This window comes from Cervus canadensis, chromosome 19, assembly GCF_019320065.1.
Source record: "Cervus canadensis isolate Bull #8, Minnesota chromosome 19, ASM1932006v1, whole genome shotgun sequence".
Classification (NCBI taxonomy): domain Eukaryota; kingdom Metazoa; phylum Chordata; class Mammalia; order Artiodactyla; family Cervidae; genus Cervus; species Cervus canadensis.
Genome location: NC_057404.1, coordinates 55,943,015 through 55,970,370, shown reverse-complemented (window position 1 = coordinate 55,970,370; position 27,356 = coordinate 55,943,015). Strand labels below are relative to the sequence as shown.

Genomic DNA, 27,356 nt, shown 5'->3' with positions numbered 1-27,356 from the left:
ATTATACTGTTGTTATTGTTGTTCATTTGCTCAGTCGTGTCAGACTGTTTGCGACCCCATGGACTGCAGCTCGCCAGGCTCCCTGTCCTTCACCATCTCCCGGAGTTTGCTCTTGTCCATTGAGTCGGTGATGCCATCCAACCATCTTATCCTCCGTAATCCCCTTCTCCTCTTACCTTCAATCTTTCCCAATAAATGACTACTCAGTAGCATTATTAAAGAGGAAAAAAATTGAAAATAATCTCTCAAGTGCCACAAACTAGCAAGAGGTTAATTTTCTAGAAGTGTGAAAACACAAAGTTTTAGGGCCAACTAAAAACACTTTTAAAAAGTATAAATATATTCTTACAGTTTCTTCAGGACATTGAGTGTTTTATTACTAGGCTCAGTTTCTTTTCAGAAGAATGATTTTTAAAAGGCATTCAAAAAATATTATTCTTTCATGCTGTATTTGTTATTTTAAAAAGTCCAACAAAATAGTACTGCTGTTGAGAAAACGTGTGTACAGTGAGCACCCCACTGCCCTGTTCCTTTTCTGTGGGTGCAGGCTGACCGAACGGCATACGTGGTGAAGCCAAAAATAGAAAGTACACACAAGCTTCTCATTTCTCTTTCTTATAGAAATATCTTTAATAAGCACAGTTGATACAGACTCTCTTCATTTTAACTGCTGGGCGTAATCCTCTGGAAATCCGACTCTGCTTGTCTTCCAGTGTGCTTGATAGTCTGAACGTTTAACATTTTTAAAGGGTAGTTGTTCATCACAAGTTCTGGATTATCTTTTCAGATACCGTTTTCATGCTTCCACTTATATCCCCTGGTTAATCCAAATCACTAACTGAAACTCTCTTGAAATAGACCCAAACTGTAAGCAGCACTCCAGTCCCAAAGAAGTAGCTGTGTGCCAGGATCACATTTGATAATACACTGTACCTTTGCTGCTAGAGATATATATATTTACAGTAATTTACTAGGGAGTATAGTCTGATATTGAATATGATCCTATATCAAGCCACATTTTGATTGAGGAACCACTGTAGGCAAAACTCTCTCTCCCATTACTAGTAGTTACTTAGCCTAGCTATTTCCTTCAGGCACTTAGTAAAGTTGAATATTCTTTGTGTGGGGACAACTGTGTAGTCCCAGGACAGTGATTGCTGTCCTGGAGACTTCTCATGAAGAAAACAGGAGAGAAAAAAGGAAGAGAAGTATATATTGAAAATGCAAAGTGTGTCTCTTTTTCAGAATCAGTAAACAAGCATTAGAAGACGGAGGAAAGTAGGTGGTTAAGAGTGAGCTTGTGTGTATGTCCGTGCCTGTGTTAGAGCGTAGGCGAAAGGCAGAGGGACTGTTTTCACCCAGGAACGTCCCGGCGACGGGCAGGAACACCTTCCTAAGTCAGCATCTTCCTGGAATCTCCGTATTTGGCCGCTCTGGGCTGTGTCTTCCCTCATCCGCACCGTTGCCGGTGGCTGGATGTTCCCGCAGGAGGAGGATCAGCCCTCCGTCTCAGGGAACGGCCGAGCCCCGCGCCTCACGCCTCACTGTCCTTACCTTGCTTCGGACGGAGAGCGCGAGCCGGCGCCGGGAGCGGGTGGGTGCCGGCCGCCGGAGGGCCGGCTTCCCCGCCCCGGGCAGCAGCATCCCGTGTGCCGGGGCCGCTAGTCCCTGCGGGGCCCCATTTTCCTGCATGTAGTCACGGAGGTTGGGAGAGGATTAGAAACCTTTAAAAAAGGTTCTTCTCCACTCTCCTGTTCAGTAAATTTGGCACAGTCTGTAATTTCTATGTAGTTCATGCTTGAAATAGCCTGTATTTCATCTTTAATCACAGTTTGTTTTCACCAGAATATTTTTTAACCATTATCAAAGACTCTCTCAAGAACAGTATAAGTTTCTTAATTTTGTGACGGTAACAACTGACATAAATTCAGTTAACTGTGGTGATAGCTACATAAAATGTGTATAACATAATTATCTTGAGTGTTTTATTACGTGAGCGAATAGTTTTAATTTTTGGTTGTACAATGCCACCTAGTGGATCTGTGGTATAAGAACACCTTCGTACTCTCTTCATTTTCCAGGTTTGGTGTAATTAGTTTATAGGTGTAGTTATAGGCAGCTTAAGGGCTTCCCTGGTGGCTGGGCTGGTAAAGAATCTGCCTGCAATGCGGGAGACCTGGATTCGATCCCTAGGTTGGGAAGATTCCCCTGGAGGAGGGCATGGAAACCCACTCCAGTATTCTGGCCTGGAGAATCCCATGGACTGTATACATATAGTTCACGGGGTTGCAAAGAGTCGGACACGACTGAGTGACTTTCACTTTTTCATAGGCAGCTTAAAGGTATAAGCAGCTATAATAGCTACCTTCTGTTATTTATCACTTTGCTAAAACTAAGAGTCTATACAGAAAGACCTGTGTATTCAGACTTTGGTTATAGATGCCAAAGCAAAAGTACCTCGGCCATAAACTTTGTCAAAATTCTCCATGTCGGACCTTTCTCGGTTGTGCTTCATTTCTTTGAGCATTTATTTTTGTTGTTGTTGTTTTGGGTTACAATCTGTGAATACTTTAATGTTGCTTTTATTAATGATGATTTCCCAAGTATTCTTTCTGCTCCTACATTGCTCTTTTAATTGCATGTTTCTGTGTTTAATGTCTTTCCGTCCCACTGGACTGTATACCCCATCAAGACACACCACACCCAGCACTGAATGTACAGATGTTAAAAGGAGTGACAGGAACACTTGGAAACTAATGCTATATAAATATAGGAAAACTTTAAAGGTTGCATTAGCAGTGCCAAGGAGTTGTTGATTGACACATTTTGTTGTCTACTCCTTTTACATGGAATAGTATTCAAAACTTTTAACACTGAACCTCATTTCTCCATGAATTATATTCTCTTGTGGTCCAAATGGACTGTGATGTTATATATGCATAAAAAGGAGATACCTTTTATTCAGCTAAAGGATCTTAGTTAAAATTAGTACCAATAAAGTATTTGGCATAAGCCTGGTAGATCAAAAATACAAACCAGGGGTTCAGATACTATTCTTCTCTGTCTTTCTTTCCCCAGAATCACCATCAGTTTCGTGTTATATAAACTCAGGCCACACAGGACCAGAGCCAAGAAGAGCCAAATGAGGGTTTTAGAGTGAGGCTTTCCATCCTTTCACTTTTTTCCATTTAAGAAAAGAACAGAAAAGAAAGAGCAGGCAGGAATATACTAGAGGCCAAAAGAGTAAAAAACACACTTATAAACAAAATTGCAAAATCTGAAGATATTTCTTAGGTAAGTGTAATAGGATGTCCTTATTAAGAAGAAGAGAAAGGAAACTTAGGACTTTTTGGAAAGTAATTTGATTTTTTCCTAAGCCGTATACACTAAAGTTGAACTGAGACTACAAGTGAGATTAGCAGTTTATGAGCTCATGCATGCTACTGTAGAGCAGATAAGCAGACATCTGGGGAAAGCAAAGCAAGTCTCTGATGGCCTTCAGCACAGCCTGAGAAACATGAGGTGAGACAGTGTGATGTGGAAACCCTTGTGCTGGTGCCCAGAAAGAAAATGTAAACAGTCTAAAAGCTTTTAACATTCTTTACCGTCACCTCAATTGTCTGCAGTCCTTCCCTTACCTATCCATCATTCAGTTTCCAAAAGAGCGAAAATTGAAAAAAAATGCATGTGTGTTTCACAGCCTCGATACAGTCATTACTCAATTCCAGTTTGTGACGAGACACTCATTTTCAGTTCTGCAAGTTTGAATCTGCCCGGAATGGAATGCTTAGATGGTAGCTGCCGACAATTTCACAGTAATTTTTGGTTGGGCCTGCCTTTGAGTAAATCATATCAGAAAAAATAAGGTTAATTTCCATTACCTCTGCTTTGTCTAGCAAATAATTGCATCAGATTTTGTTGCTAAAGTATCTCAGGGAATTGATGATAGACTTTTTGAGCTCTTTGAAAATGATGAAGGGATGAGAGAAGTACACTTGGCTGGAGTTGATGTATGTTGGAGGCTTTAACCCTAGTGTAACTCTCTTGAAAGCTGCTCCTCATCTCTGAGGTTAAAGCTGTAGAACCCAGCAGCACCCAGAGAATGACTGATGACTGGGTTTTTGACCCAGAAAAAAGCTGCATTATCATTACCTTTTGTTGTCTTTCACTTCTGGTTCTGCATTCATTGACCTAAACCCACATCTTTTTTTGATTGGGGTGTAATTGCCTTACAGTGGCGTGGTAGTTTCTCCTGTACAATATGAATCAGCCATAAGTGTATGTCATATTCTCATTTGCTTCCCTTTTGTTGCCCTCAGATTATTTCTTATTATTTCTAGCTGAAGACAACACACATTTGTCACTTAATGCCTTTCAAACAAACAGTGTATATGAGAAAGTATTGTATGGGTCTGTGTTTGAATGCATATATAGTGTGCATTCCTTGAGTGTATGCAAGGACTTCCCTGGTGGCTCAGATAGTAAAGAATCCTGCAATACAGGAGACATGGATTTGATTCCTGGGTTGGGAAGATCCTCTTGATGAGGCCATGGTGACCCACTCCAGTATTTCTGCCTGGAGAACCCCCATGGACAGAGGAGCCTGGAAGACTACAGACTGTGGAGTTGCGTAGAGTCTGAAATGACTTGAGTGACTAAGCATAGCACATGTGTATGCAAATCAAACTCATAGAAGAATTTTAAAATCTAGTGGGCCTCTCAACTTTTTAAAGCATCGGATGGTATCAAAATCTCCTGAAAGGTGGATTCCCTGTCTTCTAAATAATTTTTACGATAACATTTCATATTAACACATTAGCTAATTTAAATATTTATATTAATAAATGCCTTTAGAAACTCAGGCCTATCTCAAACTTATCAAACTCTAACCCTCCTATTAAATATACACACTCTCTTGAGATGAGTGGTTTTAAGAGAGGAAAGGTTGTTCTGTACAGATATGACAACAACAGTTAAATACCTTTTATTCAATAATTTTATGCCAGGCTTAATACTCTATATTGCACATGGCCTCCTAACTGTGTGGGGCTTCCCCGGTGGCTCAGATGGTAAAGAATCTGGCTGCAATGCAGGACACTTGGGTCCAATCCCTGGGTCGGGAAGATCTCCTGGAGAAGTATTCTTGCCTAGAGAATTCCCTGGACAGAGGAGCCTGGTGGACTGCAGTCAGTGGGATGGCAGAGTCGGACACAACTGAGAGAGAACACTTTCACTTTTTCTTCGTTGAATCCTTCTCACAACCTGACGACTCAGACACCAAAGCCATACCCATGCTAAGACCAGGAGAGGCCAGAAACGGGAAAATTGAATCCATCTCCTGGCTTCCTTGAAGCAAGAGATGGGAGAGAGGACAGTGCCTAGTGATTCTGAATGTATTTTTTTATCCTTTCCCTGATTCTTTTATGTATCATATTATCTGTTTTTTCCCTGCTCTGAGGTCTCAAAACTCGTTTCTGAAACCTCAGCAGATTAGCTTCCACATTGGACGTCTGGGCAGGGACAGACTGTAGATCTCTCCTCTCTCTCTTTTCTCCCCTGAGAAAATGGCAGAAAATGGCCTTATGACCTCACCTCATCGCCACCTTCCTCCTGCTCTTCAAGTCTCCATTAAGCAGCAGTCTGCTTTATTTACATCTGTTTCTCTAAAGAAAAACTTAGTTGATGTGCCAAACCCTGTATTGTCAAGCTTTTCTAGAAATGTTATCTTTAAGGAGATTTATAAAAACAAGAAGAATCTTTGTGGTTTTGTCCTGAAAGCTGGAAGTGCTGAGAGAGCAGGCGGACTTCCAGCGCTGAGCTTTTTCACTTTCAAGCTGTAAAGGATGTGTAATGGGTTCTACACATGTTTATGAGGAAGAAGCCGTTGAAATATTTATTCTTTTTGTTCTGGCAAAGCATGACCTGCTGCACTGAGAGTACTTCCTTCATGAGACGTTTTGTCACGGGATAAAGAAATGGAAAAGGCAGGATCAGCCTCCTTGCCTGAATAAGTGAACAGCACTGCAGGTTTCTTGAGAGTTGCCGTTTTGAAGAAATAATTTGTATATTGGGTGGAATTATCTAAGCAGCATGCCGATGTGCAAACTAGTGCTTTTAAAATCAGACCCAGTTCCCTTCTTTATTTATAGTTAAAGAACAAACTTAGCAAGATGTGTGATACGTGGTATCCAGGACATCTTCAGCATAAGCTTTATTAAGTATTATTGCTGTTGTTTAGTCACGAAGTCGTGTCCAACTCTTAGCAACCCCATGGACTGCAGCACTCCAGTACAGGCCTCCCTGTACTTCACTGTCTCCCGGAGTTTGCTGAGACTCATGTCCATGGGGTCGGTGATGCCATCCAACCATCTCATCTTCTGTCACCCCCTTTTCCTGCCTTCAGTCTTTCCCAGCATCAGGGTCTTTCCCCACGAGTCGGCTCATTGCATCGGGTGGCCAAAGTATTGGAGCTTCAGCTTCATCATCCGTCCTTCCAGTGAATATTCAGGGTATCATCACTGTATTTTTTTTCTCCTTCTGTCTTCACACACATTGGTCAATACACATATACATAAATGTACAAATATGTTTATACACTGGACATGCATTTAAAGTAATTTTTGTTTGGGTATTGCCTTGAATTCCACACAGTCTCAAGAGAGGCGTCCTTACTCCCCTGGCGGACACTGAGTGGAGTTCCCTAATGAGTCCGGAGTTTTCACATTTCAGTGACTACAGCTGTAGGACTTCTGAGGAAGCCTGGAAACGCTGTGCCCACGTGTCTCTTGCTTCTGCTTGCTTCCTCTAGACGCCCCTCTACCTGGTAAACCATGGGGAGGCTGGACCAGTCCGATGCAACAGGTGCAAAGCCTACATGTGCCCGTTCATGCAGTTCATCGAAGGAGGGAGGAGGTACCAGTGTGGCTTCTGCAGCTGCGTGAACGACGGTGAGTGGCGCCCGCCGGGTCTGAGCCGCCTGCGGCCCTCCTGCCCCCTCGGCCGCGGGCGGGCTCTGGCGGGCGAGCGGCGCTGGCCTCCTCGTGCGCCCTTCACACAGCCCTGGCTTCGCCCGGCCCCCAGTGCAGGAGACTGACAGCGAGGCCTCCTCAGAAAGACCTTTAGAAGCCGCGTGCTGCGGAGTGGGGTCTTGGCTTCCAGCCGTGTCTCGAGGACTCCCCCGGCCCCCTGGGAGGCCTCGCGCCCTGCAGCGGTGGCACCTGTTCGGCAGACCCTGGTATACTAGAGCGCGCGGGCTCCGCTGCTTCTCCACCTTTTCTGCTCTTTCTAAGGAAGGTCTTGTTCCATCGCTTGTCCTTCATGAAATCTGCAACCAAATCCCACACAACCCTGGGACCTGGATCTCAGGAACCCTGTGAGCACACGCTTCCAAGTGATTTCGTTTTGGGGGGAAAAGTTAGGAGATGGCAGAGGCCTCTCCTGGATAATCTTCATCACGCCTCCACAGGGTCACCGGATTCCTAGCGTGTTCACTCCAGCCCCCAACTTCCTTCACAAGGTGATCAGAAATCCATCCAGGATCCGTTCACGTAGAGCATCTGGGATCTTTGTTTCCTGTGTGACTCTCTGGCCTCACACCCAAAGTGTCAGCTTGAAGCCTTAAAAGGCCCTGCCACTTCCTGGTAGAGGAAAACACACGAAGTTCTTGTGTTTCTACCCGAGGGAATCCCTTGGGTGTCCACTCCTGGGAAGCTGTTGTGTTCATTTTCTAATAGGGTTATTCATATCGTTGTTGTTGTTCAGTTGCTAAGTTGTGTCCGACTCTGCGATCCTATAGACTACAGCACACCAGGCTTCCCTGTCCTTCACTATCTCCTGGAGTTTGCTCAAACTTGTCCATTAAGTCAGTGATGCCATCCAACTATCTCGTCCTCTGTCACCCACTTCTGTTGCCATCAGTCTTTCCCAGCATCAGGGTCTTTTCCAATGACTCTACTTTTCACATCAGGTGGCCACAGTATTAGAGCTTCAGCATCAGTCCTTCCACTGAATACTCAGGGTTGATTTCCTTTAGGATTGACTGGTTTCATCTACTTGCTGTCCAAGGGATTCTCAAGAGTCTTCTCCAACACCACAGTTCAAAAGCATCAGTTCTTTGGTGCTCAACTTTCTTTATGGTCCAACTCTCACATCCATACATGACTACTGGGAAAACCATAGCTTTGACTAGATGGACCTTCGTCGGCAAAAATACTAGATTCTAATATTTGTTCTTGCAAGAAAGCCAGACCCGCTTAGATTTACCTTGGCGCCTACATTCTTCATTTAGGTTTAAAGAAGGCAGAGGTTTGTTAGAAAGAACCTTGCAGGCATAGTCAAATGGTTTCACTCTGTTTTCCTTCGAAATGTCAGAGATTCTCTCTCAGTCGGAAGAGCTTGAGGCCAAAGACATGCAGGAAGACGAGTGTCATGTGGCCATGTGTAATTTATGGGAGGACTTGAATCTGGTTTATGAAACATGACAAATAATATTAAATGCTAACAAATATAAAGCTAATTGATTTTAAGGGGAATTTTTTTTCACCAATTACATGTAGATGTGTGAATAAAAATAAATTATAGAAAGTGTGTAGAAGTACCACCCATACATCATAGAACAGCTGGTGCCACATTATCCATCTCATCTATTCTTGCCTGGAAGATTCCATGGATAGAGGAGCCTGACAGGCTGCAGTCCATGGGGTCTCAAAAGAGTCGACACGACTAAGTAACTGAGTGTGCTAAACATAACAGAAGAGCAATTAAAAGCCATCATAGCCTTCTTAGCCCAGCTGAGACTGTCAGCTTCCCACTTCCACAATCTTTTCAAAACACTGAATTTCCAAGAGCAGAGATCTTTATGTACAAGGGAATCTTATAAAACTTGTTTTAAAAGAAATGGCCACAATATAGTAAGAAAATAGGGGAAAAAAAAAAAATCAAGCCTCAGTGACTGTTGTCTTATGTCCAGACAAAGAAAACTGCCCTGTTGTAACCCATGTGCTAGTGATAGTGAAAGTCGCTCAGTCGTGTCCAACTCTTTGACCCCATGGACTACACAGTCCCTGGAATTCTCCAGGCCAGAATACTGGAGTGGGTAGCCTTTCCCTTCTCCAGGGGATCTTCCCAACCCAGGGATTGAATCCAGGTCTCCTGCATGGCAGGCAGATTCTTTACCAGCTGAGCCACAAGGGAAGTCCAACCCATGTGCTGGTTCACAACTAAAAATAAAGAATACTGAGCTATTGGTTTTAAAACAAGTCATTAGTTACATGGTTTTGCAAACGAAAATGTTGTTCTTTATGAAATGCTTAAAACCAGAGCATAGCTAGTTATTCCAAATACTTCTGTTGTCAGTGGTTTAACAGTCAGCCCTGTTCTCAAGGCAGCAGAGGTCGTTTGCACAGAGATACCAGGCCATATTTGTCCAAGAGTTCAGTGTGTGAGTCATAAGTGTTCCTGCCCTGTTGGAGGACTTCCAGGGCTTAGCCAGAACTAACCTTCTTAGACATTTGAATCAAATTAAGAGTTCCTCAGCTGAGATCTCATGGTGTAGTCTTTCCCTAATACAGTAATCGTCTCCACTCTGAAGCCCAAACATTAAAGATTACCGTGCAAACTCCCTGTGGCTGAAGATATCTCTGATTAAAAGATAATAAACATTAGAGCTAACAGCATAGTCCAAATAACCAATGTATATTTGCTGGGCTATTGAAAATTTGAATAGTTTGAAAAGTTAGAATTCCTGTGAGAAAAAGTCCTTAAATAGGGAGAATTAACTTTTGGTTGTGACGATTTAAAAACTCCCGTGCTTTTATCTGCTGTTTCTCTGTAATGATCCAGACCATTAATGTTCTTTGTCATCAGTAACTTGCAGAAGGGTCAGGAAGATATATTAGAAAATATCTTTCCAAGACTGGAAAGAAAGACTAGTGGATTTTTAGAATATGCTACATTCCAGCTTTAAAATGCTTTTTTTTCTCATACTAACTCCTTTCCTCCCATGATAAACTTTGAGAACTTACTAAATTGTCTGTGTTGTAAAAACAAAAGATTCCCTTTCCTATTTTGTTTTTATTAGTTCCACCATTCTATTTCCAACATCTGGACCACATTGGAAGAAGACTGGACCACTATGAGAAGCCAGAGTTATCTCTAGGATCGTATGAATATGTTGCTACTTTGGATTACTGCAGGGTAAGTGCTCCCAGGACTTCCAGTGTTTATATATGGATATCAGATACAAGTGAATAACTTTCATGTTTAATGACCTGACTTTAACTCACAACCAAAGCATTTGAGTGGTGCCATGGGGAAGTAGAAATCCCTAAGACACAGATCAAGCCGTCTAGGCTGTTAACGTGGTTAAATAGCCAGACCATCCACTGCAGTGACAGGAAGAAAAAAATAATAATTTCATTTTTATGTCCCTTAAAGAGAGAATATGCTAGGTTCCTAATGCAGCAGTTCCCTACTGCACCTCTGCCTTGTTTGTTTTGTCAGTCATCCCCAAAGAATCTCCCTTTGGAGGCTGAAGGTCAGTCAGTATGGTCAGTAAGACTACTGACGTGTTTCTCTAGCTCTCTTCTCTACTCAGCCGTCACCACAGTGAGTTAGACTCTCAGAATCGCCCTTAGGTTATTTCAGCAGCCTGGTATCCTGTCCTCTGGTTTCCTTGCTTTAAAATGTAACTGTGAGACTCCTCCTACTGCCTCAATCTAAAAAATGAAATTCAAAAGTTTATTTCCTTGTAAGACCATTAGCTCCCACCTCAGCTGCATCTTCAATTGTACAAAATTGGCTCCCATACTCCGAAAGGATCACTCCTCTGCTCAACTCCATGCTTGTATCTAAGATATTCTTTTGACCTGACTACATTTTCATCCTCCTGTTACAGCTCTGCATATCCCACCCAGCAAATTCCTACTTATTCTCTAATCTCTGGCTGAAATTTTATTTTATGTGAGTGTTTCTCTGACTTCATCTGACTTTCTCTGACGTCATTGTGGTTGTTATTTACTAAATGTTCTGATTTGTCTTCCACATAATTTGGTCCATGTATCTGTTTTAGCAGTTATCCCCATAGAGTTTAAATCTTGCTATGTTTTCCCTCTTCCTAGATTCTGATATCATTGGGAACAAGAATCTTGTCCTAGCTATGTTTTTTTTTTAATATACTAACATTTTTAATTTAATTAATTCACTTTTGGCTGCTCTGAGTCTTCGTTGCTCACAGGGCTTTCTCTAGTTGCGGCGAGTGGGCGCTGCTCTCCAGTTGGGATGTGAGGGTTCCTCACTGTGCTGGCTTCTCTGCTGGGGGCCCAGGCAGCAGCTGCGGCCCTCGGGTTCAGTTGCTTTGTGGCTCGTGGGATCTTCCCAGACCAGGGATTGAGCCCGGGTTCCCTGCTCTGGCAGGTGGACTCTTAACCACTGGACCGCCAGACCAGCCCTGTCCTAGCCGTCTTTACGGCATCTACCACAGTTCCTGCTGCAGGGTAGGCAGCTGATGAGTGTGTGTGGATGGATGGATAGTGAGTCAGTGGACGAGGAAATGAACTTGCAAGGGTGTCACTACTCCCAGGACCAGCTGTTTCCCTTCCCCAACCTCCTAGTGATAGTGACATCATGATGGGTATCTTGCAGGTCTTTAAAATTCTTTAGTGATTTGAAAACATCTTGGATGTCACTTCAAGTTGCAGCTTGTATCTGAAGTGCTGTGTGTAGACTTGAAGACACACAGTCATTCTGACTTACTTCCCCTTCCAAAAATGAGTGCTCCTGAGTGCCCAGTCCTCAGGAAGCAGCCTCTGACCCACAGGTGTCTTCCCTAGATGTTCCCTAGGGGGCCAGCCTATGTTGTGTTTAGTAAAAATTACAAAGAACATTGTTCCTAATTAGAAGCTTTTTCAACTGAGTGAATTTAAAAATGTTTTCCAATGAATATACCTTTTTCATTCATTTTAGTGTGCAATATGAGGTTTTAACTACATGACATAGACCTAGTTATCAGAGAAGAGTTAATAGTTTAGTAGTTTTAAGTGTAGCATTTGAACATATTTAGGGAAAACATAAAAACATTTTTTGGTACAGATGATTTATTTCACACAAAAAAGATGTCCTATAGTACCAATTGCTTTTGGACAGTTTATTTGTCCTTTAACTGTTACTGACTGAAGGAAAAGGACTAGGTAGAACATAAACATTTGAAGTTCTAATTAAATATACTAAAGCTATTGTAACCTAGTGCCAGAAAATTTATTCACTGATCTTTGCAACTGGAGTATAAATCTAACTATGCTCCGAGTTTCCAGTTCTCTGCCAAAAAGGCCAGATTATCTTTATTTTCTGCTTTTTTAGTAGAAACCTAGGCAGGGAGTCAAATCTATTTCTGGGAACAAAAGTCTCAGTATCTTCAAACTCTGCTATGTGGAAATGCTCCAGACGTCTAATTGATGGGAAATCTCACACAGCAGGCAAGGAACCAAATAAAAACTGTACGTTTCGAAGAGTTTTTTTTAGTAAGCTTAATGTTCTGTTCATTATTCCAAATAAGGTTCATAATAAAAAGATACTCTTAATATCTTAAAATTTAAGTATAACTTAAAATGTAAATGAAGTATAATAATGAATTGCCTTAGGGATTTGGATGATGAAAAAGAGTGTATTTAATTTGTATGTGACTTCCCTGGTGGTTCAGTGGTTAAGACTTTGCCTTCCAATGCAGGAGGTTTGAGTCTGTTCCTGGTAAGGGGGCTAAAGATTCTCCATGCCTCATGGCCCAAAACCAAAACATAAAAAAACAGAAGCAATATTGTAACAAAGTTAATAAAGATGTTAAAAAATGGTCCACATTTTAAAAAAAATCTTTAATTTGTATGTGTATTTTTTAACACCATACGCACTTAAAGGAGAATTACAAAATCACATTTTTACTATTCATGTTAGTTTATCTTAATGCCAACTTTAGATGCTAAAATCAACACTCATGAGCATTCACTGTGTGTGATGCTGTGTGCTAAGTGCCTTCTCTGTATCGTATCATGTAGTTCTCCAGTGAACTCATGTGGTGAGTTACCACCATGATGTGGGGAAACTGAGGCCTAGAGACCTTAAGTGCCAACCTCAGGCCCTACATATAGAAAATGATGGGGCCAGAGCGGAAACCACGTCTGCGTGACCACACAGCCCCTGTTCCCTATCTGTGTGCTGTGGATATGTTGGCATGTATTTACAAAATCACCGTGGAGTTTTCCTAGAAAAAAAAGACCCAGCTCTGTCTCATAACTGAAAGTTTTTTAGTTCGAAGTTTACGGAATATATCTATGTACACATATAATGTACCTGGAAGGTAAACTTTCATTCCAAACTACTCATTTTTTTTTTAAATGTAGTTTCCCCATTTAATTTTGGTTCACTTTCACATTTATTTTATACCTAGTATGTCCAAGGCTCATTGGTTGTAATTCCAAAACTAGCAAGGATATGAACCCGATCTCAGTCCTTACCATGCGTAGAATCCTGATAAGAAAAGTACATCATTATAAATCCAAATGGAAATGCTGTGAGAGTAGAATAATCAGAGTGCCATGAGAAGACAGATGAGCAATCATGTCTGATTTGGCGAGGATTGAAGAAGGGCTTTAGAAAGTAAGTGACATCTGAGCAGAGGATGGACATGTGAAGACGGAAGGGGAAACTAGGCGGTGAGCAGAAGCAGTTTCTCAGGTGTATTTGCAGCTTATCCAGTTCCTTTTGGCAGCCCACTGCAGCATTCCTGCTGGGAGAATCCCACAGACAGAGGAGCCTGGCAGGCAACGGTCCGTAGGGTCGCACAGAGTCCACACGACTTCAGTCGTGTGCGAGTTAGCTATTGTAACAGTGCGAGTTAGCACTTTTGGGGGTGAGGTGGGCGTTGCAGGTGAGTGATGGGGCCCTGGAAGAGGGACTGGAATAATTGGAGAGTATATTCCTCTTTCCCCCAAAACACAGGCACATTCAAATATTTTTTAAAAACACTATGCCACACAAAATAGTTTTTCCAGCCAAGGAAATATTTTTCTTGGCCCAGGCCCACTAGATTGTGACTTCTGGATAGAAAATGTTTTGAAAATGGCAAACACTTAAATTGGAGGAATGTGTTTTGGGGCATGATAGGAAGTAAAGCTGGGAAGTTGTTTTGAGACCAGACCATCCTTTTATGTTCCACTAGTCTTGGCATAGCTTTGATCTCTTAGGCTTTTATGCATGTTTGCTGAATGAATATTATGGGGAGTTTCAAATGCCAGGCCATTGAAGAATTTTATTAATTCAGTAGGCCATGAGGACATTTAAAGGCTAAGAGGGAATTGTTGGTGTTAATCCACCCACCCATCTACACGTTCGTTCAAGTGTGGCACAGTACTGGGCGCTCTTCTGACCAGGCTCTGTGCTAACTCTGGGGACTTGGTCAGCTGCCTGTCCTCAGAGGAGCAGTGTTGGGGTCTGTACTGTGCCTTGGGTAGTTTATTCTGACAGCAGTCCATGTCCTGAGAGGAGGGAGATTGGTTAATACAGTAGTTAACCAGTTAACATGCAAGAGAAAATGAGGGTCATTTAGGAATTCCTCAAAAAAAAAAAAAAATTGCCAAATGGTCCAGCAATTCCACTTCTGGGTATAGTCCCAAAATAATTTAAAAGAGAGTCTCAGAGAGAGATCTGTACATCTGTGTTCTTAACAGCGTTAATCACAATAGCCAAAAGGTGGAAGCAACCCAGGTATCCATAGATGGATGAATGGATGAACAAATGTGGTATGTACATAACATGCAGTATTAGTGAGCCTTAGAAAGGAAGGGAATTCTGACACATGCTTTAACATGGATGACTGTTAGGACATTATGCTTAGAGAAGCCAGCCGCATAAATGACAAATACTGTATGATTTTACTTATATGAAGTACCTAGAGTAATTCAACTCATAGAGACAGAAATTAGAAATGTAGAAAAGTGGTTCACAGGGACAAGGGGGGGGAGGGGATGGTAAATGATTGTTTGATGGGGATGAAGTTTCCGTTTTGTGTGCTAGAGGTGGATAGTGGTTACAGTTGCACAACAATGTGAGTGTACTTGATAGCACAGAGTTTACACTTAGAAACGGTGGTTCTTGTTTAGTCGATAAGTTGTGTCCAACTCTTTTGTGACCCCATCGACTGTATTCTGCCAGGCTCTTCTGTGCATGGGATTTGCCAGGCAAGAATACTGGAGTGGGTTGCCATTTCCTTCTCCAGGGGGTCTTCCCAACCCAGGGGTCAAACCCAAGTCTCCAGCATCTCTTGCACTAGCAGGCAGATTCTTTACCACGGAGCCACCAAGGAAGCCCAAATGGTTAAGATGGTAGATTATTTTCTGTGTTTTACTACTATTGAAAATAATTTTAAAAGGAAAGAAAATGAGGGTCCAAATTTGGTTACTGGAACTAGAAGGAGCCTCAGAGGGCTTCACAGTTAACTCCATGTGGCTAGTAAGGGAGATGGACAGTTCCAGAGAGAAAGAGGGTGTGAAGCCCAGATTATTTAAGAGGATCATGCTTTCTGTAAGTTCCTTATAGAAGGCCAGCCAGAGTGGGAGAAGCATTGTCTACACTTCTGAGTGTAAGATGCTGGTGGGGCCTTGCCCTGGAGGCGGGCTGGACTGTAGTTGACTGGAAGGCTGGTTGGGAGCTCAGGAAACAGACCTTGAGGAGAGAACCTGAGGAGTCGCCGATAGAGAGGTGCTGGTTAAAAATGAGCAAATGAGATTCTATGCTGGATCATGTGGTAAGGAGAGCGAAGAAGCTATCCTTTGGAAAAGGTAAGACAGTGAGAAACAGAGGAAGAGATCGGACAAGTGGGAGAGGAAGTGAGACCTTGTGCCTCAGCAGCTGAAAAAGGGAAGGTGGTCTGCCAGAGACAGAGAATGAGGATGAGAGCTGGATTTTGTTTCAGGTCACTGTGGTTTGCAGCCAGGAGGTCTGTGAGCTTCAAGAGAGCACTTTTAGTGAGATGATCCAGTATAGAGTCCATCCATTGCCAAGCTTGGCTGGGCAAAGCACACTGGAGTGACTGGGTGGAGTGGTGGGTGGAGGCGGCCAGTGATGGAGCCAGTATAGGTGTTAAGGCCAGAGGTGAGAAGCTTCCCAGTGGCTAAGAGGGCGATGGGGTAAAACATGTGAAAGAAGCATTTTGAAAGAATAAATCGATGGAACTTGATGGAAAGAAAAGGAAGTGTCACATCTAATTTCATGTTTCCAAGCCTTTGGGTTGATGTGTAGTGATGTTATTGATAACAGCTGTTGGAAGGCAATGTACTTTAAAGGAGTGACATATTAATTTTGTGTAGGTGGCTCAGATGGTAAAGAATCTGCCTGCAATGTGGGAGACTGGGTTTGATCCCTGGGTTGGGAAGATTCCCTGGAGGAGGGCATGGCAACCCATTCCAGTATTCTTGCCTGGAGAATCCCATGGATAGAGGAGCCTGGTGGGCTACAGTCTATGCGTTTGCAAAGAGTCAGACGTGACTGAAGTGTCTAACACACAAAGTTATGAGGATGAAGAAGATGCAAAAAACAAGTTAGAGGGATGCATTACATAGAAATGTGTAGATTGGAGATAATGGAAGATATTCAGTGGGGAACTGGTGATGCTGAACTTGGGAGAGAAGGTAAAAATGGTAGGGCATATTTGGCTTGGTCACAGGTTTTGGTCTAATCAGTGGGAATGATGGTTTTAATTCTGTGTAAATCAGCATAAGTATGTTAGGAATTAGATTATGTGGAAATCGAGAAATTTGCAATAAAAATTGCTCGCGTAGACAGCAGTAGAGTTACTTTCTTTTTCTGACTTGTTGTGTTTTGGGCCATACTGGGTCTTTGTTGCTGCATCCGGCTTTCTCTGGTTGCGGTGAGCGGGCTTCTCATTGTGGAGCCTGGGCTCAGCAATGGTGGTGCATGACCTTAGTTGCTCCGAGGCAGGTGGGATCTTCCTCGACCAGGGATTGAACTGGTCTCATCTGCACTGCAAGGCAGATTCTTAACCACTCCACAACCAGGGAAGTCCAGTAGAGTTCTTATATTTCTTTGTTGGTCTGATTCTGGATGTGGCAAAACTATGAAATAATCAGGTTGGTAGTTTTTAAGTCCTGCAATTTTTTTTCTTTTTTTTTTTTTTAAACAAATGACTTTTATTAGAGAAATGTTACATCTAACCCTATAGTGGATATAGGATGAGTTACTAAGATAATTGGGAGATATTATCACCTAATTTTATAAGTGTAGCAATTAAAATATAATTTAGAACATTTTTCATTTATCCTAAAGTTAAGATTTAATTAGCCTTAATACTTTATTCTCTAGTGTCACAAAAGATGTTTGCCTGTGGTTCTAAATATTTTCTAAATATTTTGTACAATCCAACTGATGAATCCCTTGCTAAGAGCTGTTTGAACACCCACCAGTAAAGGGACCAAAAGCTACAAAACATATTTAGCAGCTGCTTTATGTTACAGTGATTATTTCAAGCAAATAGAAAAAAGACCCAGTATTCAACTTTTTTTTTACCATAAGTACGTAAGGGACAGGTAAGTATTTAATAATACAGTATAAATTTTCAAGTATACAATTATATTTTTGTATGTAATTTTATATCCTTAAAGAGCTTATAAAGGAAGAGTTGAACATGATGATATCAAGTTTATGAAGTTTAACCTCAGTTTCAAAAACAAACACTAATTGTAGTTTTGTACTGTTTGAGGGCACAGTCTGCCAGGGTTCCAGACACATTTCTTCCCCTGAGGCAGAGGGTTGTAAGCAAGGCCCCCACAAGACTGTACTCACCTTTGGGCAGTTGTGGTCATAAGGCCTTCTGAGCCCTGCAAAAGTGAACCTTCTCTTTTAGCTGTCATAATCCTGTCTACTTCAGTAGTGGGACTCAGGTCACAGCCTGGAAAATAAACAGCCTTTACCTTTTTTATAGTGTCAGAGACTGTTCTAGAAAGTGATTTGATTCCACAGATGTCATATCATAAAATATTAAAGGAGAGGTCTGATGACCTTCTAGAGTTCCTGGGGGCTTTAATTTGATTATGAAACGCATGTACTTTATAAAGTGTGTGTGATTTGCTTGCTTTCATGTAGAAGAATAAGCCTCCCAACCCACCAGCCTTCATCTTCATGATTGACGTGTCGTATAGTAATATCAAGAATGGACTTGTGAAGCTCATATGTGAAGAACTGAAAACCGTGCTGGAGAGACTTCCGAAGTAAGGGAACTTCCATTTTTTCTGTAGCTTACACAATATTGCTGAATTAATTTGTTGGCCAGAAAACAAGTGCTGAATGGCCCATTGAGATTTTTTGCTAATGGGGACATTAGATAATTATTTAAACAGCGCCAAATAATCCTTAGAGAGTCAGAGTGCTCTTTTATACGAAGAAAAAGAGACAAAACTGATAAGAAATAATGCCACAGTAAGCAACATTCAAAACACATTCCAGGGACTTCCCTGGTGGCTCAGTGACTAAGACTCTGTGTTCCCAATGCAGGGGGCGCGGGTTCAGCCCCTGGTCCGGGAACTACATGTCGCAACTAAGAGTTTGCATGCCGCAACTGAAAATCAAGACCTTATGTGTCCCAACCGAGAGCGAAGATCCTGCATGTTGTCGCTAAGACCTGGTGCAGCCAAAACAAACAAACAAATAATTAAGCAAAAGCTGATCTTAAAAAGTGCATTCTAAGTTGTAAGGAAAATCTCAGCAGTGTGGTGGGAAAAGCCTTGGCAGTCAGTTTTCCCTTTTCAAAAACACTGATTTTCCAGTGGAAACAGGTAGTTGCTGGTGCAGTAGGATTTCTAAGGGACACGGGAAAACTGACTGCCATCTCATGGCAGCCATCGCGGCTCTTTGGCCAAATTTCCTTCTGTCCTTCTGATTCCCCGTCTGGCCCCTCGGCAGCCTTCCTGCCTCTGTGACCTGTGACTTAAGGGCATTGCGTACATCACTTGTCTTGTCATTGCAGGGGGAGTGCATAAAAGGAAAGATGGAAAGTGTGTTAGCACACATGACTATGTTTTATCGACTGCAAACTAGCTTGTTTAGGATTGGAACTAGCATCTAGGAAGGAGACTTGGAGCAGGGAGAAAGCCTTTTTTATGGGAGGAAGGCGCGCTTAAGGACAAAAGGCGGCTGTGGAAGACCGTCTGAAACCTAGTGTGTGCACCAGCCTTAATCTCTTCGCCCCTCCCCCCACCCTGAACACCAGCAGCCTCTGTCCCGGAAGGGGTGCTCTGCGGGGTGGGCTGCCCACAGCCCGCGGGGCTCCATGAGCGCTCGGGCGCCCCCTCCTCTCTCTGCCCCACGTGTGGCTGGGGCTGTGGTGCCTGTGAGTGAGGCTCAGCTGAGTGAGCGCTGCTGCCGGACCTCCCAGGAGCCGTTCTGTTTGTATCCGTGAAGCTGAAGTCATCGTATTCTCAAGGAGATGGTTTGGAAAAGCAGTGGGGATGTTTAAGAAAACACTGAGGTGATTTCAAACTGAAGCTTGCAGTGAAGAATGAGCTGGGAGCAAGATGAAGATGGGGCCAAAAAAAAAAGGCCTTGCTGCCTGCCAGCGGTTCTGATTACAGTTTCTGTTACCTCGTTCTCAGGGACATTTGACAAGGATGGGCTTTCTGCCGAAAATGACGTCTTTGTTCACAGACCTCTCACAGGGCTGCTTTAATATACTACATCTCAATTTCACACTTGAGGAGTTAGAAAGTGTTCTAGTTTCATTCTTTTACAAGTGGTTGACCAGTTTCCCCAGCACCACTTGTTAAAGAGGTTGTCTTTTTTCCATTGTATATCTTTGCCTCCTTTGTCGAAGATAACGTGTCCATAGGTATGTGGATTTATCTCTGGGCTTTCTATTCTGTTCCATTGATCTATATTTCTGTCTTTGTGCCAGTACCATACTGTCTTGATGACTGTGGCTTTGTAGTAGAGCCTGAAGTCAGGCAGGTTGATTCTTCCAGTTCCATTCTTCTTTCTCAAGATTGCTTTGGCTATTCGAGGTTTTTTGTATTTCCATACAAATTGTGAAATTATTTTTTTCTAGTTCTGTGAAGAATACTGTTGGTAGCTTGATAGGAATTGCATTGAATCTATAGATGGCTTTGGGTAGTATAGTCATTTTGACAATATGGATTCTTCCAATCCATGAACACGGTATATTTCTCCATCTGTTTGTGTCCTCTTTGATTTCTTTCATCAGTGTTTTATAGTGTTCTATGTATAGGTCTTTTGTTTCTTTAGGTAGATATACTCCTAAGTATTTTATTCTTTTTGTTGCAATGGTGAATGGTATTGTTTCCTTAATTTCTCTTTCTGTTTTCTCATTGTTAATGTATAGGAATGCAGGGGATTTATGTGTGTTAATTTTATATCCTGCAACTTTACTATATTCATTGATTAGCTCTAGTAATTTTCTGGTAGAGTCTTTAGGGTTTTCTGTGTAGAGGATCATGTCATCTGCAAACAGCGAGAGTTTCACTTCTTCTTTTCCTATCTGGATTCCTTTTACTTCTTTTTCTGCTCTGATTGCTGTGGCCAAAACTTCCAACACTATGTTGAATAGTAGTGGTGAGAGTGGGCACCCTTGTCTTGTTCCTGATTTCAGGGGAAATGCTTTCAATTTTTCACCACTGAGGGTAATGCTTGCTGTGGGTTTGTCATATATGGCTTTTATTATGTTGAGGTATGCTTCTTCTCTGCTTGCTTTAAGTGTGAAGCTACTGATTTCTGGAAACAGTCTCTCCCCTTCTCTCAGACTGCTTCAGATTCCTTTCTCACATGACTAGTCCCTTCACCATGTGCCTTTTCAGCACACTGCTGATATGAAGCTTGTAACCTATTGATGAAAATTATAAAATCACACTATTAGGTGTCATCATAACTTTTATATACCATTGGAGCAGACATATGACTTTGGCAAAAGATAGGAGAAAAATACAAATAAAAAGATACTGCTGGCTATTCCCTGCCACTTCTCAAATATTTCTCGTAAAAGTTCTTATTCAAGCCAGAATACCTTCTCTTTATCTTTTAAAATGAGCTTCCCTGGTGGCTCAGCTGGTAAAGAATCCACCTTCAATGTGGAAGACCTGGGTTCGATATCTGGGTTGGGAAGATCCCCTGGAGAAGGGAATGGCTATCCACTCCAGTATTCTAGTCTGGAGAATTCCATGTACTGTATAATTCATTGGGTCGCAAAGAGTCAGACACGACTGAGCGACCATTCCAGTGCAGGAGACGCAAGAAATGTGGGTTCGATCCCTGGGTCAGGAAGATCCCCTGGAGAAGGAAATGGTACCCCACTCCAGTATTCTGGCCTGGAGAATTCCATGGACAGAGGAGCCTGGAGGGCTACAGTCTGTGGGGTTGCAAAGAGTCAGACATGACTGAGCACATCTCTTAGATTAAAACAAATCTATTTTTTCTTTTCTTCCATGAAATCTATTTTGGGCTGTATGTAAGTGTGCATGTGTATAACTATATTTTTGATGGTATGATTGCCATCAATTTGATTTAATTCTTTGAATTAAAGCAGGTAATATGCCCAAGAGCATTTCTAAAGCACAGTATAAGTCTTGGTTAATGTCTAAGTCGGGTCTTCCCTGGTGGCTCAGTGGTAAAGAATCTGCCTGCAATGCAGGAGACATGGTTCAGTCCCTGGGTCAGGAAGATCCCCTGGAGGAGGGAGTGGCAACCTAGTCCAGTGTTCTTGTCTGGGAATCCTATGGACAGAGGAGCCTGGTGGCTGCAGTCCAAAGGATCGCAAGAGTCAGACACGACTGAGCGACTAATCCACCACGACCACGAGTGTCTAAAGTATGTCCATCTCTCAGCTAGTCTTTTGAGAAGGGAAAGCCCGTTCCTTACTCTTGAACTTTGAATTTGCATCTTTGGTGTGGCCAGGGTGGCAGCCCTCTCTGTGTGACTTTTCCGGAAAAGGACAGAAAAGATTGAAGTGTTTTGCTTGTTATTCAGACCAGACTCTTGGCTTTCTTTCTGAGTTGTTTGTGTCTAATGCTGGTGTAGCTAATCTGTTCAGAATGTTTGATTTTGGAATATTCTAGTTCTTCAGGTTACTTGATATCTCTGGTGTTGCTCTGTCAGATTCATTCCATTATAATAGCGGCGAGTGTTGAGGGAAAGGGTCACTGAAAAAGGGAACAAACCACGTTGTTCTTTATGATATCCTGTCTATAACTTTACAGAATTGGTATAGAATTAACATGAAGGAGAGACAGATTCCATTTTCTTCTGGATATGGTTTATCAAGGCAGCTATCCTGTTGAAAAAGAAAATTTTAGCATAGTTCTTTCTTAAATTTAAAAACAACTGTTCCAATGAAAACACTGCTCCTAATATTTTGTAATAATGTGAGATGTCCTGATTAGATATTTATAAAAAATGTTAATTAGAATTTAAGTGAACCCTATGAATCCCAGGATACTCTTTTCCCGTCACTAAAAACGTCCAAGGCCAATGGGGAATAGCAATTCAGATTCTTCTCTATAGTTTTTGTGTCTTTTGCCTTGGCTGACTCCGAGTTAACTATTAAAAGAGAATAAATGCCCTTCATGATTTGCTGGACATTTTTCTCTTATGTAATACAAGGTTTACTGGGAAATAGGAGCTTAACCAATGATGTGCTGGAAAACTGCTCTGAAATAAGCAAAGCCTTTATTTGCATTGTTTGCTCATTCCTGTGGTGTAAACACTTCCAGGAGGCTGATTTTAAGCTACCAATGCAACATCACTCACCTGGAGCTGGGAAAAGATACAATCAGTTTATCAGTCTGGGCTCTAACCTGCCATCCCAAACACGTGTTTCACCATCATGATAATCGTCCTCAACAAGACCTCTAATTCCCCACGTTGTGCTAGGCCCTCTGAGAGCAGAGAGCAGAAGCCTTGAGCCCTGACCTTTATTGGATTATAGGCAAGGATTCAGGAAATGTTAGCTGAAAGACACTCTCTACCAAGAGCCAACTGAGAAGGAGTTGTAGGAAGTTGGGAAAAGGAAATAACTTCTGGTTGGTGGCATCAGGGGAAGTTTCACAGAAGGAGGACTTGTGCTTGGCTTCGAGGAGTAAAAGTCTAACGAAAAGGGAAGGAAGAGGGAACACATGGATGCAGTAGAGTGTCGTCACTGGTTGCCTGATGTCACGCAGTTTAGGATGTGGAGGGGTGTGCATGTGCGTGAGAGTCTGTGTGTGTGTAGTTACAAAAGAGAAGGATTCCTGTTTCCAAAAATTTTGCGAGTCCAAAATACAAACATTTACCAAGTGCTTGTGAAAGAGATTATAAGGATCTACTTAAACTGCCCACTCATTTATCAAGGCCACAGTGAAGAGCCAATGCCATCAGCAAAGTAAACAGAAAAATAAAAGAGAATATTAAAGTCAGGGGTCAGCCTGTACTCTGCTGGAACATCAAGGAAACTGGGATGTCTGTGGTGGAACCAGCGGTTGGAACTTCACGTCATTCCATTTTCCTTCCTCTTGTACTCAGGTAGCTCTCTAGGCCACGTGCAAGGTTCAGAAAGCAAGCACGCTAGGTTCTTTTTCAAAAAAGTTCTCCCTGAGCAGAATGTTTGCTGACGTCTGAGGGTCAGAGACACTGGCACCTGTGGCTTTAACACAGTCCTTAAGCGCTGTTATGTCGACTGCTGATTATCTGGAAGAGCATCACTGGTGTCCGGGTGTGCTATTTTAGAAAGGGGTGTGGAAGCAGCAGGGGGAGGGAGGAAGAGGGAAAACATGGGAGTCCAGACCGCTCAGCTATAAATTTACTCAATACAGACTTGAGTAAGAAGATTCGTGCCTGTATACTCCTTTCAGGAAGAGTAGAGCCTTGTCCTGGAATTTTGCAAAAAGTTTTAAATGCTCTGTTACAATTCTGTAGTCCTTATTGCTTTTACTGTCTACTTGTGAGTAGCACAAATGGTTACCTAATAATTTCATTGTCAATTCGTAGATGTGGTTGTTTCACGTATTTGCCCTGTATGTTTGTTTATATGGTTTGGTGGTTTAGTCGCCACGTCGTGTCCGACTCTTGTAACCCTGTGGACTGTAGCCGCCGGTCTTCTCTGTCCGTGGGATTCTCCAGGCAAGAACAGTGGAGCGGGTTGCCATTTCCTTCTCCATTATATGGTATATAACTTTCAAAACCTAGCCCATCTCCTGTTGAGTCTTGAGAATGTGTAAGACAAGTCACGGGAGGAGCAGGTCCCTTCTTGATAAAATAGCTGTCCCGTTTGTGATCTGAACGTGTGTTTCTCTTCAGATACGCCATCTGTTACTGTGACCTTCTGGTGACTTCTCAGAGCTTTGTTTATAAAGAATGTAATAAGCCTAGCTTGTTTATGGTGGTGGGGGCGGGGGTGGAGTACTTCGTAATTGCTATGGCTTGAGAATAAATATGTTAGAAAAATACAAACAAATTCATAATATCTATTTGTTTTCTTACCTAGATTTTTGAGAATTTTTTTTATCAACTTGCTTAGTTTTGAAATATCCCCCACCCCACCACTGTGAATCAGTATTATCTACATCTGGTAAATGATAACAAAACTTTAAAACATATCTTCCATATGGCTTATGGAATTCCTTACTGAATTTTTTTAACTTAAATTCCTGACTGGATTTCTCATAGAGACCTCTCTCATAAATTTATGAAAGAGCCTCAAACTTTTCCCCCCACCCCTCTCACAGGGAAGATCAAGAAGAAACTTCTGCAATTCGAGTTGGTTTCATCACATATAACAAAGTTCTGCATTTCTTCAATGTGAAGAGTAACCTGGCCCAGCCTCAGATGATGGTGGTGACCGACGTCAGCGAGGTCTTTGTTCCTCTGTTGGATGGTTTCCTTGTCAACTATCAAGAATCTCAGTCTGTGATCCACAAGCAAGTACCAAGTGCTTTATAACTGAGACCCAGGCCACTTGTCTGTCTGTTCATGTCTTGATTCAATCACATATGTCTTGCTTTGTCATTAACAAGGGGGTTTTAACACATGGATTATAAAACTCTATGTTAGGTCTGTCTCTTCTCAGCGTAGACCAGTGTCTAAAACGAGGAATGATTTAGTACTCACACTCAGCCCTGTCCATCCCTTCTCTTTGCTGGAGAGGCAGCACAGGAGTTATTTCCTGTGCGTGGATCAGCATTTTCACTGATGATGTAGCCACTGTTGTATAATTCATAGTCTAAGAGATCAGAAATGTGGTAAATAGAAAAGTACCATTTATAAAGAGCATGATTTTTGTAAATGTTCCAACCAAATCATGAATTTTGGTGCCAAACCACGCCAGGGTATCGTTCCCTGAGGAGGGACCTGTGAGATTCACGCACAGGCGTTCAGTGTAAAATAAACACCACATGTATTTAGCCTCGATGTGCTCGTGAGTTACTTCTTGATGTGTGTTATAAATATGCTGAGTATTTAAAGCCTTTTGCTCATTCATTTCTTACAGTTTATTGGATCAGATTCCAGAGATGTTTGCAGACTCTAACGAGAATGAGACCGTCTTTGCCCCTGTCATCCAGGCTGGCATGGAAGCCCTAAAGGTGAGCAGAAGCCTCTTGTGGTTGGTAGTAAGTGAACTTTAGAAATGACACACACACGGGAAGTTTCATCCATGAAAAAAATACAGCCTTCATTAAAGCATGCAGCTTGCTGGAGGCTGTTCCCCACTTCCCCGCAAATCTCAGGAGGAAATGGCCAGACCGCAGCTCGCTCCCAGCGTTTACATTCCAGCGCTGTTAGCATCCGAGCAACTGATTCTGTCAGGGTTTCCAGTTTAGCTCCTCCCTTTGGCTTTCATATGAACTTTATGTGATCTATTTTTAAATTATTGCAGCAACATCTGAACTACCAGATATGAAGAGGAAAACCCCCATTTCTCTCCTTCCTTGGGGTTTTCAAACATGCAGGGGCAAAGTCGTGACTAGTCAGTGGCAGAAGCAGATGCTGCTGGGCCTCCCGAACGCGTCGTGGGTGTGGGGTTGGCATGTCTCTGCTTGGGAAGCTGGGCCAAAGTGACTCTGGTCATTGTCGTCGTAATAAAGACAGTGATTTGAGGAAGGCAGAATGGTTGGAAAGTGCTTCACTCTTAATCATTATTACCTTAGCACAGGAGTCACCTTTGGTCTAGACAGCTAGTTCCTGAAATTGGTTTTTTAATCTTATTATTAAAGCTACATTTAAATTAATTTTTAAGATAAATGGCTAGCAATAATAACAAACAGCAACAACAACCCTACGGAATTAAGTTTATGAACTACTTCCACATAAATTTTGTGACCAGACGTTTTAGTCTGGTTCCAGTATAGATGCTTGCCTGGGTTTTTTGATCTTCAGAGTATTTAGTGATGAGATCAAAGACTTGCAGATATCCCTCAAAAAGCCTCAATACATGTTAATTTAACATAAAATTAAAGATAAAGTTTATATCCGAAAGCGATTTGGAAATGTTAATTTTCATCCCGTGGAAGCCAGCAGTGATCATTGTTGGGACTACAGAAAGACTTTAGGAATTCCTATTTTATTCCACAGTGCTAAAGACAAATATCTGTTTCAGTTTGAAAGTTCTGCAGTTGTTGTTATTCTGTCCTCCGATAAGGTGTCTAGAAATTCATATGTAAATTTCCTGATATGTGATAAGTTATACATGATGCTACAGGTCTTTCTACCCTAATGAGTTCATCCTGGGAGTAACAGTATATTCACGTGCACGTGCCTGAGAGGAAAGATGAGTGGAGAATCGCAAGCCAGTAAATCATTAGTTAAGACCACAGAGTGGCTCTTCTTTAAGTGAAGTGAAAGTCGCTCAGTCATGTCTGACTCTTTGTGACTCCATGGACTACAGAGTCCATGGAATTCTCCAGGCCAGAATACTGGAGTCAGTAGCCTTTCCCTTCTCCAGGGGATCTTCCCAACCCAGGGATCGAATCCAGATCTCCCGCATTGCAGGTGGATTCTTTACCAGCTGAGCCACAAGGGCTCTTCTTTTAGTTCAGTTCAGTTCAGTTCAGTTCATTCACTCAGTCGTGTCTGACTCTTTGTGACCCCATGAATCGCAGCACGCCAGGCCTCCCTGTCCATCACCAACTCCCGGAGTTTACTCAAACCCATGCCCATCGAGTCAGTGATGCCATCCAGCCATCTCATCCTCTGTCACCCCCTTCTCCTCTTGCCCCCAAGCCCTCCCAGCATCAGGGTCTTTTCCAATGAGTCAACTCTTCTCATGAGGTGGCCAGAGTACTGGAGTTTCAGCTTCAGCATCAGTCCTTCCAATGAACACCCAG

The 27,356-nt window shown here is 42.3% G+C and overlaps 1 protein-coding gene across 4 annotated transcripts in view; it reads left to right on the top strand.

Annotated features, from left to right (window-relative positions):
• SEC24D (SEC24 homolog D, COPII coat complex component) overlaps window positions 1-27,356 on the top strand; it is a 111,957-nt gene that overhangs the window by 59,532 nt on the left and 25,069 nt on the right. For all 4 annotated transcript variants that reach the window (XM_043438807.1, XM_043438804.1, XM_043438805.1 and 1 more), the window contains exons 9-13: window positions 6,809-6,947; window positions 10,079-10,194; window positions 18,145-18,269; window positions 24,762-24,953; window positions 25,523-25,616. In XM_043438807.1, coding sequence (XP_043294742.1) covers window positions 6,809-6,947; window positions 10,079-10,194; window positions 18,145-18,269; window positions 24,762-24,953; window positions 25,523-25,616 — 666 coding nt within the window. The remainder of the gene's footprint in view (window positions 1-6,808; window positions 6,948-10,078; window positions 10,195-18,144; window positions 18,270-24,761; window positions 24,954-25,522; window positions 25,617-27,356) is intronic.